The 17,264-nt window shown below is 36.7% G+C and overlaps 1 protein-coding gene across 1 annotated transcript in view; it reads left to right on the top strand.

Annotated features, from left to right (window-relative positions):
• The window catches only part of 5-HT1A (5-hydroxytryptamine (serotonin) receptor 1A), an 84,693-nt gene that overhangs the window by 41,043 nt on the left and 26,386 nt on the right, over positions 1-17,264 (top strand). The window contains exons 4-5 of the mRNA XM_018106724.3: positions 2,690-2,823; positions 3,959-4,068. Of these exons, the coding sequence (XP_017962213.1) occupies positions 2,690-2,823; positions 3,959-4,068 (244 nt within the window). The remainder of the gene's footprint in view (positions 1-2,689; positions 2,824-3,958; positions 4,069-17,264) is intronic.

Below are 17,264 nucleotides of genomic sequence, written 5' to 3'. Positions count from 1 at the left end.
ATATCGGATTGCAGCATTAAACTGTGTGGAAAATTGTCAATAGTTAGGGCATTAGAGGCAGATATGATAAGTGTGTGTAAGAAATATATGTGTATAGACATATATATATATCTATTTTATATAAATATATATATAATGAATAATTAGTAAATGCATAATTTGTTGCTATTTAGCAAGTTAATTGACTTTCTTTTTAATTGTATATATATTTCTTATGCCTGTTTCATGTTGTATAAATCACCATGTCAAGCTTAATCAATCTGACTTCTGCATATGGAATTCCTGCGTTGCTTGAGCTCATTTATTTCTTGACTATATGTAATGAAGAATAAAGCAATTGAGCAGTGTGCATAGATATTTTGCCTCTCTTATCAAAAGACTCTGCTGTTATCAATTCGTTCAACAAGCTTTAATCAGTTGAGAATGATATGAAACTAAATCTCATTCAACTGAGAGCCAGACAAAAGCTTGTAACTAACAAAAGGCCTTATAGGTTAAGAATATATGTATGTATATATCTCTATATATTTTTATGAATATTCATAGTCTTTAGCTTGATCTCTTATGCTATTCAAGCTTAGAAGTAAATTGTTATATATCAATTTATTTATTTCAATTTATACACCAATTATTTCTCTTGCCCAACGTCGACAACTTATATAAATAAAAACTCAAATTTCCTATTACATACACACATGTATGTATATGCCTTTAAAATATGTAGAAAGTAAAGTAAAGTTAGGTTTACCTGGCATTGGTTTGGCTTTAGCTTTGGCTTTGGCTTTCGCTTCAGCTGACAACTTTAAGCGTCACCCTCAACAGGCAGCAATACCAGACAGACAGACACTGAGAGAGAGAGAAAGAGAGAGACAGTGAAACAACGCGCGGCAGACCCTCGGCTTGCCTTCACTTTGACACTGAAGTGTCTAATTGCATGTGTATTCCTTTGTCGGCGCACCTGACAGGTGTCCGTGTGTGTGTTGCTATGTGCCACAAATTGCATGTGTTGGGCGCTATTCTTTTGCTGCAGCTTTCAAGTGTGCCACAAGTAGTTCTGACAGCGGGTGCAAAAGAAAAATAATACATACACACACATAAGCACACACATATATAAATGATATATGTTATATGTGTATAGACAGCTTTTGGCTTCGCATCAAAGGTGGCGCCAGTGTTGGCTGTCAATAGTGCCACGCCCACACAGTCAAATGGCATGTCGAACGGAAAAAGTTTACGACAACGCGATTAGCTCATGTCGTTTATTTTGGCCTTTGTGAACTTTCCTCGGCATCGGCTCAAGTGCAACAGAATCTGGCAAGAGCAAAAAGGGCCAAGAGTGGGGCGCAATGTGGCATGGCAGAGCAAAACTACGTTGCCAATTGTGCACTGATATTCGGTTACAGTGAGCGCGTTTCCTCTTGCTGTCTCACTTACTCTCACTATCTCTCTCTCTCTCGCTCTCTGTCTCTGCCTTTCTCTGCGCCTTTAAATGTGTTATAATGCAGCAGCTCAACAAGCTTCAAGCAGCAGCCAAGTTTAATAAGATTCCCATTTCGTTTGGCCACACGGCTCTGCGGCGCAGAACTTTCGTAATTCTCACAAACTTTATTCCGTTCGTTTGAGTTTCGTTTTCATTATACACTTGTTTCAATGGCATTATAACTATGTCGCTGAATTTGTAACAAATAGGGAAAGAGTTTGAGGTGGAAGGAGCTGACAGCTCTTTAACGTAGGGTGTTTACTACATTTATATAGTTTAATATGAGTCTAGAGTATTTGTGTCGATTTATATATAGGTTGGCTAAGATCTGAGTTAGCTTAGACTCAGCTTTACTTTGTTCTTCTTATTATGTCCTTATATTTAGATGTGCTCTAGAGCTAACTGAAGGTCTAACATTGCGAGAGCTCTGCTTAACACCATGTTTCTTTAGCCCAAAGCTCTAAGAGTAAGTCTTAGAAGGGAGATACTCTAGACTCAGACATAGACATAGATCTATACAGCTTGAGACTGTATATAACATAGACGCCAATACGCTCTACCTTGGCTCTAATCTACTACGCCAAACTCGTATTTATATCGAAGCTGCCCTAGACTTAGTTTTAGATCTCACTACAATTTATATGCTCTGCCTTAAGAGTAAGATCTCTTTGATATCAGCTTCTCCAGCACAAGTTGTCCTCATTATTAATTTTTATATCATCATTCAAGACATATATATATTCATATTTTGATTTACAATGTTTCACTCACAACACATAATATATATTTAAATTATATATATACATATATTTTTTCAAATCATTCACTTTCATCAGAGTATTCCATAGTCTCTTGTCGCTTTCAGTGCATTTTCCTTTTAATTTTTCTTCAGGTTTACGTACATTCGTATTCGTAGCATTCGTTTGCGCTTTCGACTTTGGTTTCGGTTTGCAGCTGCGCTTAAATTTGACTTGCCAACGTACTTAATTGAATTGAAAACTTTGCGCTCAAGTCAATTTTCGCAATTAGTTCGCTGAACAGCAGCAGCAGCAGCTTCATCTACTGGCAACAGTTCGTGCAGCTGTCATTGGCATTTCCTTTACATCTCTCTCTCTCTCTCCCTCTCTCTATCTCTCTCCTTCTCTCTGTCTCACCCCTCTATCAATGTCTCACTCTAAAGAATTAGTACAACTTCCTCAACAATTGCAGGCAACGTCTTTGTGATAGCTGCCATTATACTGGAGCGCAATCTACAGAATGTGGCCAACTATCTGGTTGCCTCACTGGCCGTGGCTGATCTATTTGTGGCCTGCCTCGTGATGCCCCTTGGCGCCGTCTATGAGGTGAGTACGCAGTCCTTGGCTTAACTTCAACTACAACAAATTGGTCCCTCATGTTGATGGCTAATTAAGTTGCTTAAGAGTTTTTAGCTGTTGGCTTCAAAGTCAAATTTCAACATGCCAAACCCATTAGAGACTTGGCTTGATTAGTTTAAGGGGTAAACTATCGATTATCTCATCGCAGCATTCGACATTTGCTTAACGTACAGCTCTTAATATACAAGATACGCTGAGTGTGTAATTACACATGCCAAAATCTCTAAAGTATTGGCGTAATGATTGACGTAAGAAATAGGTTATATTGCGTTATTTGCTAAAAATATTAAATCTATTTTTTTAAAGGCACTTCACCTGTATAAAAGTAAACTATATAAAAGACTATCGGTAACAAAATCGACAAGTTAATAGCCTATCGATAGCTTATAGCTATGGCTAAAATAGCAGATTCAGGTTCTTCGATAACAAATTCAATAATTAGGAGATGGAGTCTATCGATAGTTTACTGTGCACATAAATTCTGTATTTTAACTCCAAACTATTTAATAACTGATAGTTCAATTTTCGATAACAACTAGCTCAATAATCGATTTAAAAAGAATATATGGCCATCATCAAATAAAATTGATACTCAACGCTTTTCCACAATATTTCTCCACTTTCCAAAGTCAAACTTAAACATTTTAAATGAAAGTTAAAGTTATAACCACATCTAAATTTAAAGCTCAACAGTCGCTTATCGGAACACTCTTCTTTATCGATTTTTAAGTACCACTACAACAGAGGCTTTCAGCAAGCACTGCCTGAAATGTAGCTCAAGTTTTGCTGGCCGAACAAAAGCTTGAACGTACAAAACAGTCAACGCATCAACGATACGCTCAATTGTCGTCCTGCCCAGCGGGGCGAAGGCTTTGGCCATTTAAGGCCAGTGCAATCGTTGTTTGCACAGTTATTAGATGACATTATGGTCAGGCCTCGCTTGAACTCCTCCCCAGCGTGACATCAATTTTAATAAGCCATCAACTTTTATTGTCTTTTTCACTGGCACTTGGAGACCCCAACCCATAACTTGATGTGCCCTGTCACTCCTCTCTCTCTCTCTCTTTGCCTTTCTCTATCTGTTTGCTTATCGCACTCACAGATCAGCCAAGGCTGGATTCTTGGACCGGAGCTGTGCGACATTTGGACCTCATGCGATGTCCTCTGCTGCACGGCATCGATTTTGCATCTGGTTGCCATTGCTGTCGATCGGTAAGTAATTACATTAAGAAAAAAACAAAACACACACACATATATATATATACACACAAGTAAAAATCAACACATTTTGATAAACGACCCACAAAATCCACTTGTAAGCGGCGTGTAAAACAAGGCTGGATACAATTTTTAGACGGGGAACTGAAAATAAAAACGTGGCTGTATTCTGTCAATATGTGGACGATAATGTGTGTATGTGTGTGTGTGCGAGTGTGTGTATGTGAGCTGAGCAAATCAATCAATCAAGTTTTTAGCATGTCAAATCTCTTTACAAATCCACTTGGCAACAAAACGAAACGCACATTAAGACACATAGAAAAAGTAAGCGAAAAAAAAAAAAAAAACACGATATAAATAAAGCAAAGGGAATACGTGCAAGCACTTGAATAATGTGCAGGGGATATTGAAGATGCCCTAGATAAATATTTTTGGAATTCATCAAACTGGGAGAAAGGGTCAAAATAAACATTTTTAAGTTGCCACAGCAACGATAAAATATCTATAAAAAAAATGTTTACAGAAAAGATCAAATTTGCGGCTGCTGTACAGAGAAAAAAATATTCTGTGCCATTTATGTATGGATAAAATATAAAAATAAATTCAACAAAAATTATTACATATATTTTCTATCAGCTTTTAGTTATTTTTCAAAGCCGCTTAAAAAAATATAATAAATAAATAAATAAAATAAAATAAAATACATAAAAAATAATAATAACAATAAAACAAAATAAAAATAATTTTATGAAAATTTTGAACGTGAAAAATATGTTTTTTTAAATAAAATATAAAAAATATATAAAAAAAAATTTTTTTAAAATATTTAAAAACATATTTTAAAAAAATATAAAAAAAAATTACAAAAAAAAAATTAAATACGAACTCTAAAAAGTCAATCAAGAAAAAAATTATAAACATTTTTTTTTAAATAAATTATAAAAAATATATGCTATTTTTTAAGATTCATAATAATAATAAATAATAAATATTTTATAAATATAATTATTATGTAGCTAAAATATAAAAAGTAAAAATCAAATTGCTGGCAGAAAAGTATGTACACCAATATTTTTGCAATTTAAATCTTTAAGTATTTCTTATATAATAATTTATTTATAAACTCCGCCCATTTGTATCGCACAAGCAAATATTTTCTATAAAAGGGCAATGGAAAGCCTTACGAATCCTTTTGAATTTGCTGTGATATTTGCAAATATAATTGAAGCTATTATTAGCTTTGCCCTAGCTTAGCAATTTGATTTAGAGAGCCGCTTTGACATAATGTGAAATGCGATTTCCATTCGAAACCAATTCACAAAACCATTCACAGTGAGCAGCCAGCCAGCTGTTGTTCACAATCGATATATGCCCAGCAAGCAGAAACCGCGTCCAACTGTCGCGCAGTGCGTGTGACTGTGTACGTGTGTGTGTGTGTGTGTGTGTGTGCAGTTAATATGCTTAGCCATTTAGGGTTGACAAATCCATAGGCTGTGTTTACGCCTGCCTGACTACGTGGCTGCCAGCTGGCCGTCTCGCCCCCTGCCACATTATGGCTATATCAATTTAAAATAAATTCTCACTTATTGAAGCGTATGGGGCATGTGGCATGGCTCGCTGCATATCATCAATCAATTTGCAGCAAACATTTTAATCAATCAATCGTATTGAGTGGAGCGACAACACAGCCCAAATCCAAACCCAGCCCAGCCCAATGAAGCCACCACTACAAACGGTAAATGAAATGAATTTCATTTGCAGGCCTTAGAGAAGCGAAACCAATGCCCAATCGGCATTAAGTTGAATCTTTGTGGCTGCTAGGCATATTCATTAGGCGAAGTGCTCAAGGCAATGCCTCAATGTCAGCCAATTTCAGCTGCAGTTGACGACAATAGTCGAACGAGCAGGGAACGGCAAAAAAAAAAAAAAGTAAACATATACAAGTATGCTTGGCACACTTAAATGCACACTGGCGCACGGCGCGTATACGTAATGTGCGCAAATTAATGCAATGGGCCGGAGCAGCAGCAGCAGCAGCAGCAGCAGCAGCGACAGCCACAGCAGCCGTTGCAGTGCATTTAATGAACACTTAGCGCACCCCAAATTAGCAGCAACAGCAGGAGAGGGAGCAGCAGCAGCAGCAGCAGGAGCAGGAGCAGCAGGAACGCCGCCTGAGCCACAATTTGTTGGCCATGCCACAGGGCCTACACTCAATGCCATATTGTTCGCTCCTGCCGTTAGAATTTCACAGTTTTTGCATGGGACAACATGTCATTGGGTCATTAATTGGCTAAGCTGCGGGTCAGAATGTGTTTCCAAATTATTTGGCGGTTTCAATTAGTGCAGCCAGCCAGAAAAACAAAGCAGCGGCCGCAGCGCCAAACCAACAATAAATTATGTAAAATGCAATACAAACAAACTCGCACACACACACACATACATACTCTCCCATATATGTATGTGCTATAAATTGTATTTATTTTTTAGTTACGCACAGGCAATTTCAATTATGTTTATGCGCACGCGGCGTATGCGCATTCTAGTTGCAGCTCATTAAAACTAAGCCTGGGATTTGTAAATTGTTATTAGTTTTGCACTAATTGCTGCTGCTGCTATCTATTTATTCAGTTGGCTGCGGGCTGGACACCAGACGAAATTTGAAACAGTAGGCAATTTTATATTGATATGCAGCGGATGCAATTAAATGAATTAAAAGTGTTGTGGCTGCATGTGATGGAGCGAAGCCGATTGGGGAACATATTTAGAGCGAATTAAAAGTCACAGTTTGAGTGAGAAATGCTTGATTATTTTTATACGGATAGGTCTTTTATAGATGAGGTGGATAATTTATTTATTTTATATTAATTTTCTAACTAAACTCTTATCTATAATATTATATACATTCACTCTCAGGAATTATTGCATATTAAATTAAATTCCCCGATTTAAGATAAAATTTACGATTTTTGATTATTATGTTACATTTATGTCATATGCTTTACTTAGGTCTATGAATGATAAGGCATTCTGAAGGCTCATTTAATTTTCGACAGCTGTTTTGCTTCGTCTGCGACTTTTGCTTCTTCTTAAATACAACAAGATAAAGCCAGTAACTAATTTCATAAGAAAAACAACTCCACTGCTGTGGTTTAGCCATCTCTTCCCTCAAACTCGTCCCCTTGGGAACTTTCTTTAATTTCCTATAGATGACCAGGGCTACGTTATGATTGTGAAGATAAAAATGACATTGTGGGGCAAGATTGCAAGATTAGATAAAGTTGCTTTGATGTTATGAAGTGCTTCGAGGATTAAAAAAAAAATTAAGTAGTCATAACAGATGCTAACCAATGGGCAACAAATAAATTTTCATAAATAAATTAGGATTTTGATAAATAAAAAATGCGGAATTCGCGTTTGCTTTTGAATAGACGCAGTAAATGCTGAAAGGGAGTGTGAGTGCTTTATTCTAGATATTCTAACCAGGAAATTAAGAAAATAAACTTATTGCTAATCTCGAATCCCTCTCTTTCTCTCACTCTCTCTCTCTCTCTCTCTCTCACTCTCTCTCTCTCACTCTCTCTCACTCTCTCACTCTCTCTCTGCCCTAACCCGAGCTCGTCTTACAGTTTATACTTTTTAGAACCCTTTTTCGCACTTAATTTGTATCTAAAAACTTGAAGCCCATTTAGTAAATAAATTTTGTTTCTCTAACAAATTTGAAATTCACGACAAATTATAGCTCAATAGTTTACCTGCTTGCATATGCCTAGTTTCTCTCTCACAACATTGTCCAAATCTTCATCAGGTATATATGAATCGCCTCACATTTGCCTACTACTATTGGGCTCAGATAATTCTGGGCGCTGATTTGGCTGTCAATTGGGCAAATTGAAATGCTGGCTGTGCCTCGAAATTGCCTGTCAATAAATAAAGCCAAGTGATGCTTAGATTTCGCATGCATATCAATCAGTGGCATTCAGTGGAAATTGCCCAGGCTCAGGGCTCAGGGCTCCGCGTCCACGTCCACGTCGAGTGAGGCTCATTTTTGCCACGGTATTTGCCTGTCAGCTGGACGCCAAGAAATTGAAGATGCTGGCATGGAGTGTGTGCGGGAGGGGGGCGGGGCGGGGCATGCCCTATTTCATATTATGATGAGCAGCGCCACTCAAAAGTATGCAAATGAGCTGCATGACAGCCACGTTTCTGCCTCAATGGCAACTCATTGTGTGAGGCGACACAGGGCGGGGTCGAGTGAGGCTCGCTCCATGATGAAACAATTACGAGAAAATTCCCTGGACTTCCTGCAAGCCAACTCAAGGCCTAATATACTTTACGAGTATTTGCTAGTTGTCACTTGATATTTAAAATAGAATTCAAAGCCAGCTTTTACTTATCACCAAATGGAATGAAAATTAATGTGCTTTTAAGCAAGAAGACTCGGCTGTGTCTGTGTGCGTGTGTGTGCGTGTGTGTGTGTGTGTGTGTGAATACAGCCTCCGCTGTAGCCATTGCTGCCGTTTCCGTCCCAATCTCCGCCATTTAGTTGTTGTCAAGCGTCTGTACATTAATAAATTAAGTTTGTCAAACGATTGTTGGGATGCCCTTTGGGGCTGTTGCGCCCGCATGATAAATAGTTGCTGGAAATTCGACTACAATAATAATAATATTTGCAAGTATTTGTCGTTACCGACCAGCAGCCTCGCAGCATCGCAGCCGACTCGCTGACAAACAGTCGTCGACAGGCATCTTCCAGCCTAACCCAGTGAACTCCGACTCCGACTCCGACTCCTGCTCTAACACCCACGCCTCCGCCAACTCGTTCTGCTGCTGTTTCTATTGCTCTGGCTCTCGGCCTCTCAACGTTGGAGCGTGCACAACGTGGCCAAGTTCATTTTCCATGTCAGTAATTTTTAAGCAATTAAGACAAAGTGCCAACAATATTTACGAAACTGCGAGACAAGAAATAGCAACAGCAACAGCAGCAACAACAACAACAGCAGCAGCAACAGCAACCGAAACTCATGTCCAGCGCACGGCAAAAACCCAAAAAAAGAAAAATACTCTGAGCACAATAAAAGCCTATGACACGATGTCCTCTACGAACGGAAGCGCCAAATGTTGGCCACAGCCAGTCAAGCTCGACTAGCAAATGCCCTGTAAACACTGAACACTAGAATATTTGAAATTAGCTGAACTAATTATATTTGTTCAGCTTTTGTATATCAAAATCAATATGAAATTATATAAAATATATAATTTATATTAATGTTATTATATTATATTTATATTTTAAAATTAAATTATTTATATATTATACTATTATTATTGGTATTTAAATTGTTTTATAATCAACTTATATATATATTTTATTTAAATACATTATTATTATTTATTTACTTTTTTAATCCATTTTTTTTTTACTTCTTGAGTTTGAGCTTCAAGTCAAATCTAAATATAATTTTCATAAATTTTGAGTTATTGAAAAAATATTTTAGATTTATATTCCTTAAATATTTATGGAAATACATTTCAGAGTTCAAGTCCTTAGCTTTTATAGTTTTCTAGCAGCAGAAATGCTCAGCTGGCAGTCTGGGAACTGCAAGCGTCGAGGACCAACACACAGACGGCGCTCCTTTTATAATAATACCATCAGCTTAGTCCCTACCTTTTCTTAGCCAATATGCTCTGCTTTAGCCAGCTGCCATGTGCTTAGGGTATCAGCAACAACAACAACTACTCTAGGAGCAACAGAAAATGGCGCATGGTCATTAATCTTTATGCCTTTCGCTAGCTGCTGTCATTGCTGCGGCTGCTGTTGCTGTTGCTGTTGTTGCTGCTGGTGCTGTCGATGGCGCTGTCAATGCCAAAATATATGCACATACAAAACACTTATACATACAGACTACACACATTTATATATAGCGACCGCATCGTGAGCATTCAAGTTGTGCATAAATTTCATGCTCTGCAGCATGTTGCTGACGTCATTATTAGTGAAGCAGAAGCAGAACCAAATGACAAATGCCCAGTGCCCAGTGCCCGGGGCCTGGCCAAATATAACGTGACTTCCACAACAACTGGGGAAAAAAAAGTCCATGTAGTGCAGTTTAGGCCAAACAACTAGGGTCAACAATTGTGGGCAGTTGTTGCTCGTGTTGCTGTTGCTGTTGCTGTTGCCGCTCTTGTTGCTAGTGCACCTGACACATTCAATTAAATTTCAATTAAGTTGAACACACATTTATTTATTTATACATTTTTTTCATAAATTTTACCATTTAGCACTTAAAGCGTAATTACATGTTAATATTCGTAGAATTTGGCGTTCTGCTTGTTGTTGCCTTGACTCCAAGTGCCAACAGCAACATCAACAAATACAACAACAACAACAATTGCTGCAACGACCACAAAACTGTTCCCCATCTGCACATCGCTCGTAGCATGTGTGATTGTAATTGCTCTTGTCACAGTGCAGTTTTTGTACTTAGTGGCACAGTGAGTGCATAAAGTGAGTGTACCAGAGAGATACACATCCATACACGTATTAAAAAAAAATAAATAATAATAATGAAATAAAATAAGGGAATATCAATAGGCACTATTTGATGTTTCCGATTTTTGATGTTGGGATTATCTTTTTAAAGTTTTCTAAAACATATTCTTAAACTTAAAACATGTAAAAATATTTACAAAAAAATTAAAAATAAAAAAAATAAATATTTATACAAATAAAAATAATAATTTAAATAATATATTAATAATAGTTTTGTTATAGTATTTTTCATTTTCGGTATTAGACAAAAACAAATTAATAAATTTACAAAATTTTTTTTTATACAAAATTTATTTTTAAATTTTTAAAGTTGTAGCAATTCTTATTGAAATTTCTTGTTTATTTAACTGCAAATATTTTATAGACTCTTGCAAGAGTTTGTCTATTACAAACAGATAAAGCTTAGACTTTAACGAAATATTATTAAATAATAAAAAAGGAGTTGGACACAAAGGCATTTATATCTGTTGTTTTTTTATGCTTAAAATTCTTTTCTGGCGCATAAATAAATATAAATTCTGTGGCTTTAAAACACGTGCTAAGCTCTTCCGGTTAAGCACACAAAATCTTCTTATCTAAAGTCAAATGCCTTGCATTAAATTTGTATTAAAAATGTATTTATGTATTTTTTTTTTTAAATATATTTTATATGCACATAAATATTTATGGATGGCATAAATGCTCTAAATATAGTCGAGACTTGTATAAAAATAACTATACGACTTATGCATTAACTGCTGGCAGACACTATTCTATTTGGCTCTCCCAACGATTTTTTGGCCTTTTCTCTAAGTGCAAATGAACATCGTTGTTGTTGTTGTTGTTGTTATTGTTGTCGTTGTTTTACATAATTTGCGCGCTGTCGCTGGACATTTTAGCGAATGGCGCTTAGACTGCGCCAAACCTCAACCCTTAACACCAGACGGGACACACACACACACACATACACACATAATGCTGTGGCTTTTGGCCCTTACCACACAACGTTCATGTGCAATTTAACTGTTAGTAAAGTTTCGTGTATGTGAAGTAATTTTTTAATTGCGCCAGCATTATGGTGCACACTGTGGGGCAGGATTCGGGCAAAAATACAATATATATACATGTATGTATGTATGTATGTATATACATATGTATGTATGCATATACAACAGGGCTAAACAAAAGCATAACCTTAATTAAATTGCTAGTTAAACAAACGCATTTAACAGTATAATTAGTTTGCATGCCACAGTCAGAGAGTGAAAGAGCGAGAGAGAGAGAGAGACAAGGCGAGTGGGGGGTACGGTGGAGACAGCGAGAGCAGCGGAACATGAGGCTGGCATTGGAATTACGCTTCATTTGCTTTGCACATTTGATTTCACAAAACCAAAATGCTCAAACTCATGTGTGTGTGGCTGTGTATTTGTGTGTGTGACGGATACACACACACACGCACACATGCACACATACACTTCGTTGGTTAATGAGACAAAGCTGGCAAACATTGAAGCCGGGCAATAAAACCGGATATGTTACTAAGACATTTATGTTATCTGCTAATGCCTAAACAAACACAATTCACACACACACACACACACACACATACACGCACACAATGCTTAATAGTTGTTAGTAGATTTGCAATGAGGTGTTTGTTACATTTAAGAGCGCTTCACTCTGCAAATACACTTCAAGCCAAGTTCATAAAACAAATGTTAAATATTTTGTGTGTTGTTAGTGCTTTCAATGTGTGTGTGTGTGTTTGTGTGTGTTTGTGTGTGCGTTTGTGTATTGTTGCTTGGCTTGAGAGACATATTCAATCTCGATTAGCAGAGCTTGACATAATTCTAATGATTTATGTATTTGCCAGACAGCATTACAAAATGCCTCAATCAATATTTGCAGGCCACAACAGCAGCAGCAACACACACAAGCAAACACACACACACACTAGCATATACAGTTCATGTTCATGTTTGTTGTGCCATTTAAGTTATAAACTTAATTATGCGATGGCTGAGCCAAGTCCTGGATTATTTACAGGCCCCAGAGAGAGTGAGGGAGCGAGAGGGAAAGCATGAGTGTATATGTATTGGCATTCACAACTCAATTAAGAGACAGAAATAGAGATAAAGACAGAGAGAGACTGAGGCTAAGTACAGCTGCCGTAAACACAGTGGGCAAATTGCTCGCTAAACCACATTTTTGTGGTTAACCAAACTGTCTCTGTTTGTTTTTTTCGAGATTTTTTAATTGTTTTGTTTGGGTTTCTTTTTTCAACTAAAATGTCAAGAAGAAAAGCAATTAAAAGGCAAACATTTCAAACGTTTTCATTTACGTGTGTACAAAAAATATAAGTGAAACTCGGTTCAAGGCGGTGCGGGCGGGTTGAAGTGGTGCAAACCGCATTTAAGATGAATTACAATTCTATAACTGTCACAGAGCGGCTAACCCAAATATCTATGTAGTCCGTCTGTGTGTGTGTGTGTGTGTGTGTGTGCGTAATTTAAATTTCGAATTTGTAAAAGTCGCATAAATCAAAATAATGGCGCTTGGGCTGCCTGCCTGCCTGCCTGGCTAAATGATTAATCAGTGCGAGAAAGTAAATTGAAATTCAAATAAATCAAATGAGAGACAGACTCGCCTGTGGTTACAGCTCAGCTCTAGCTGCCCGACAAAGCCTCTTTGCAGTGGGCGTGGCGGCCCAAGACAAATGGCACACAAATGAAAAATTCTCAACACAAATTGAAAGGCTAACCATAAAGTGCATTAAAAAGCTAACGAAAAAAATAGAAAAAAAAAATAAGAAAAAAAAGGCAAAAGCTGAGCTGAGTAGCTGACCGTTAAATACCCTGTAAATTGATTGAAATGAATATGGAGGTGTTGTAGCCGTAAATGAATTCACTGAAAGCAGTTTAATGTTGTCTGAGCCTAAGTAGTCGCCAGTCACATACCCTGTAAGTAACTTGAATGCCATAACAATAGCTGTAAAGCTCTCTCTCTCTTCAGTAAACAGAAATTCAGACTATATCACACCACGATGCTAATTCGGGCTTTAAAAAAATCCTAAAAATACTAATTACACTTTAATAGACTCCTGGCTTTATCATACCTCAAACCAGCTGCCCACACAGGGTATTTAAAAGTGCTTTGAGAAATTAGAGCCCAAATGAATATTATTTATTCACTTGCAATTGAAAAGTTTGCGGTCGTATTAAGCTCTAACTGGAGCATGCTTAAGCATATGCATTGAAATATACATATACAAACATACACATGTATAGTAGATATCTATGTATGTGTGCGTGCGCATTTGTAGGTCTGTTTGTATTTAGTTTTGCGTTTAGCAGAGTTTGCGCACGCCGTGTGATTAATGGTCGGTTTACGGTTTGGACCACAAACTTTTGCCACCGGAAAGGAAACTTGGCCAAAAAGCCGCAGCTAAAGCGAGCAAAACACACACACACACACACACACACACAGATAGACAACCAACAGAGCAGCATTCCAGAATTGAAGCCAACAAGCCAAAAACTGTAGCACTGCTGTAAATCCATTGTTAGCAAAAAAAAAAAAAAAAAATAAGAGAATAAGAAAAAATTTCATCTGAGCATTTTCACAAATTTTCCGCACAATTTTGCGCGTTGCACAGCGGGTGCTCTTGACTTGGCTCTGCGGCCAGCGCCAGCTAATTAGCTTGACTGCATTTACTCTCATATTGTCAGCTGAGAGTGTCCTCCTCTAGGGGATCTGGCTTATTAAATATAATTGAGCTGTGCCTTTGCCCTTTGGCTAAATTGTTGTATTTTCCTTTGGCTTAAGATGCAAAGATGCATTGCAAGTTTAATGCGCAAAGAGGGACAACAGCAGGTAGCAGCTAGACAGACAGACAGACGAAAAGACAAACAGACAAACAGACAGACAGACAGACAGCAATCAATGCACTTGACTGCATGCAGCGTCTGCTCCTGAAATTGAGGCTGAGGCTGAGGCTCCGGCTGCTGTCTGCTGCAACTGTAACACGAGCTGGGCGTGGCGCGCCCCTATCTGCTTGGCTTTTGTTTCATGTTTTTCTCTTTTTCTGCAGTCCTGCTGTTGCTACTGTTGCTCCGCCTTGCAATTTACATAAGATTCTTGTTTTTGTGCCATAAATTATAATTGCTGTCCCCTTATGACTGCACGCACTGAGCAGAACCGTTCAGAGCAGACGGCACACGCACACGCACGCACACTCACACGCACAGGACACATATGCGAGGCAGCGGCCTGTAATCAACATGAAGACGCATCCTGTGCCAGCTGTGCGCCCAGTAGAAAACTTTCTCTTACACACGCAACAGACAAAACAACAAACTATAAAGGCAACGCAACTGCCAGCTGACCAACTAGAGTATACTCTTTAGGTATATAGAAGCATACGCATATAGAATATAAAATAATCAGAGGCTGTAAATTAAAAAAAAAATAATGAAGAAATGATTAAATGAACAAAATAAAAAAAAATTAAATAAGTGAATAAATGAATAAAAATAATAAATAAATAAATAAATAAATGAATAAATGAAAAAATAAATAAATGAATAAATAAATAAATAAATAAATAAATAAGTATATATATATATATATATATAAATAAATGAATAAGTGAATAAATGAATAAATGAATAAATAAATAAATAAATAAATAAATAAATAAATAAATAAATAAATAAATAAATAAATAAATAAATAAATAAATAAATAAATAAATAAATAAATGAATAAGTGAATAAATGAATAAATGAATAAATAAATAAATAAATAAATAAATAAATAAATAAATAAATAAATAAATAAATAAATAAATAAATAAATAAATAAATAAATAAAAAAAAATAAATAAATATATAAATAAACAAATAAATAAATAAATAATTAAATAAATAAATATAAAGATCTTATATTTCAAGAAATTTCGCAAAAAAAATATTCAGATTTTTTTTAGTCAAATCTCTACGGTTTTCTGCCTTTTAAAATTAATTCTAAAAACTATAAGCAGACTAAAAAAAACATGTTTTTTCTATTATTAAATTTACCCACTTCCTCTTCATGCCTTTCTGCCAACCTCAGTCTGCAAACGCATATACCCCACAACAATAAACACACACACTCATAAGCATATGTACGCAATTTCTGCTCATATAAATTTGTAGGTCGCTGCTAAAGAAAAAGAAGAAAACATAAATAATAAGTGACCAAAAAAAAAAAGAAACAAAAACAAAACAAAACCAAGAACATAAAAACTTGATTAAAATTTATCATTACAAAGAAAAATGGCATAAGAAATGTAATATATAAAGCTAGTTTGTGTGCTGCGCAGGGAGTACAACTTCAGTTGTTAATCAACACTGACTGTGTGCTGGCCCAAGAGGAGAGAGTAGACAGGGAAAGAGTCTAAAATGCATTTTTATCAAAATATAACCTGAAAAGAAAAATTTAGAACAAGTTTTAATCTAAATAACTAATGTGTGTGTCAAAGCAAGGCTTAGCCTGCTGCTCAACACTGGCAACGTCCGAAAAAACTGAGTGAGAATTAAACTTCAAATTTATGCAGATAAAACAAGCTAAAATTGTTGAGCAAAATTTAATATTTATAGAAAGCAAATGCTGTGAAGTGCAGTTGCAAGCTAATTGCTGGTTGTTGTGCAACACTGGCACAGTGTTAGACAAAGAAGATATAGCTTAGAACCGGTTTAATAATAATATAGATGATATTTTTTAATTCAAAAGATAATATACCGATGAATAGATGGAATGAGTGTTGTAAAACAAACTAAAGCGTAAAACGATACACCAACACTGGCAAAAAAAATAGGTGATATTCGAAACTTAATGTATATATGTAGGTATATCTAAAAAGACTGCTGTAAAGGGAATTGAAAGCTATTTAATTTGTTGTTGTACAACACTGGCACATTGTTGGCCTAGAGTTAAGTGCTGTCTGCGCGCATGCTGGACCGCCAGGCAGGCCGTCAGGCAGTCAGACAGACAGACAGACAGACAGACAGCCCGCCCGGTTGCGTGGCAGCCAGCTGGACAGCTGGCAACCTGTGGGGCAGGTCGCAACAGAGCCCGCAGCAAATGCGCAAGCCACGTAAGCATGTTTTAAATTGAATTTCGCTGTAAGCCAGACGCGAGACAGAGGCAGAGAGACAGAGCGAGAGAGGGAGAGGTAGAGGGAGAGCGAGAGTGATATGGAGGGAGAGATACTAAGGGAGATATACTGAGCCGTGCATGTCAGCATAACCGACGCAACGCCTCGACTCTTAGCACATAGCAAATAAATTGTGGATACATTAAAAAATTGTAGCACCATGTAGTGCATCTCTGACTGCCTGCCTACCTACCAGCTGTAAAGTTGGTTAATGCGAGACTCGCCTTCAATGGATGTCCAATAATACGGCACAAAAAGATTTCAATATTTCAATGCATTTATTATGCTAATTGATTTCGGGCGACAGGCAACGCCTGTTTGTATTATTATGAAAATAATCGTCATAATCACAATAAGAGCAATGAAGTGCAAGTGAGTGCAAATTTATCACTGGTAGATACCCTGGAAGTCGTTTGGGTATATTGAGGAAATGTTCCTTTGAAAAAATTAATTTTCTATAGTTTG

This window comes from Drosophila navojoa, chromosome 5 (assembly GCF_054131105.1).
Source record: "Drosophila navojoa isolate 15081-1374.11 chromosome 5, UAZ_NAV_1.0, whole genome shotgun sequence".
NCBI lineage: Eukaryota > Metazoa > Arthropoda > Insecta > Diptera > Drosophilidae > Drosophila > Drosophila navojoa.
This window is presented reverse-complemented; position numbering and strand designations above follow the sequence as displayed.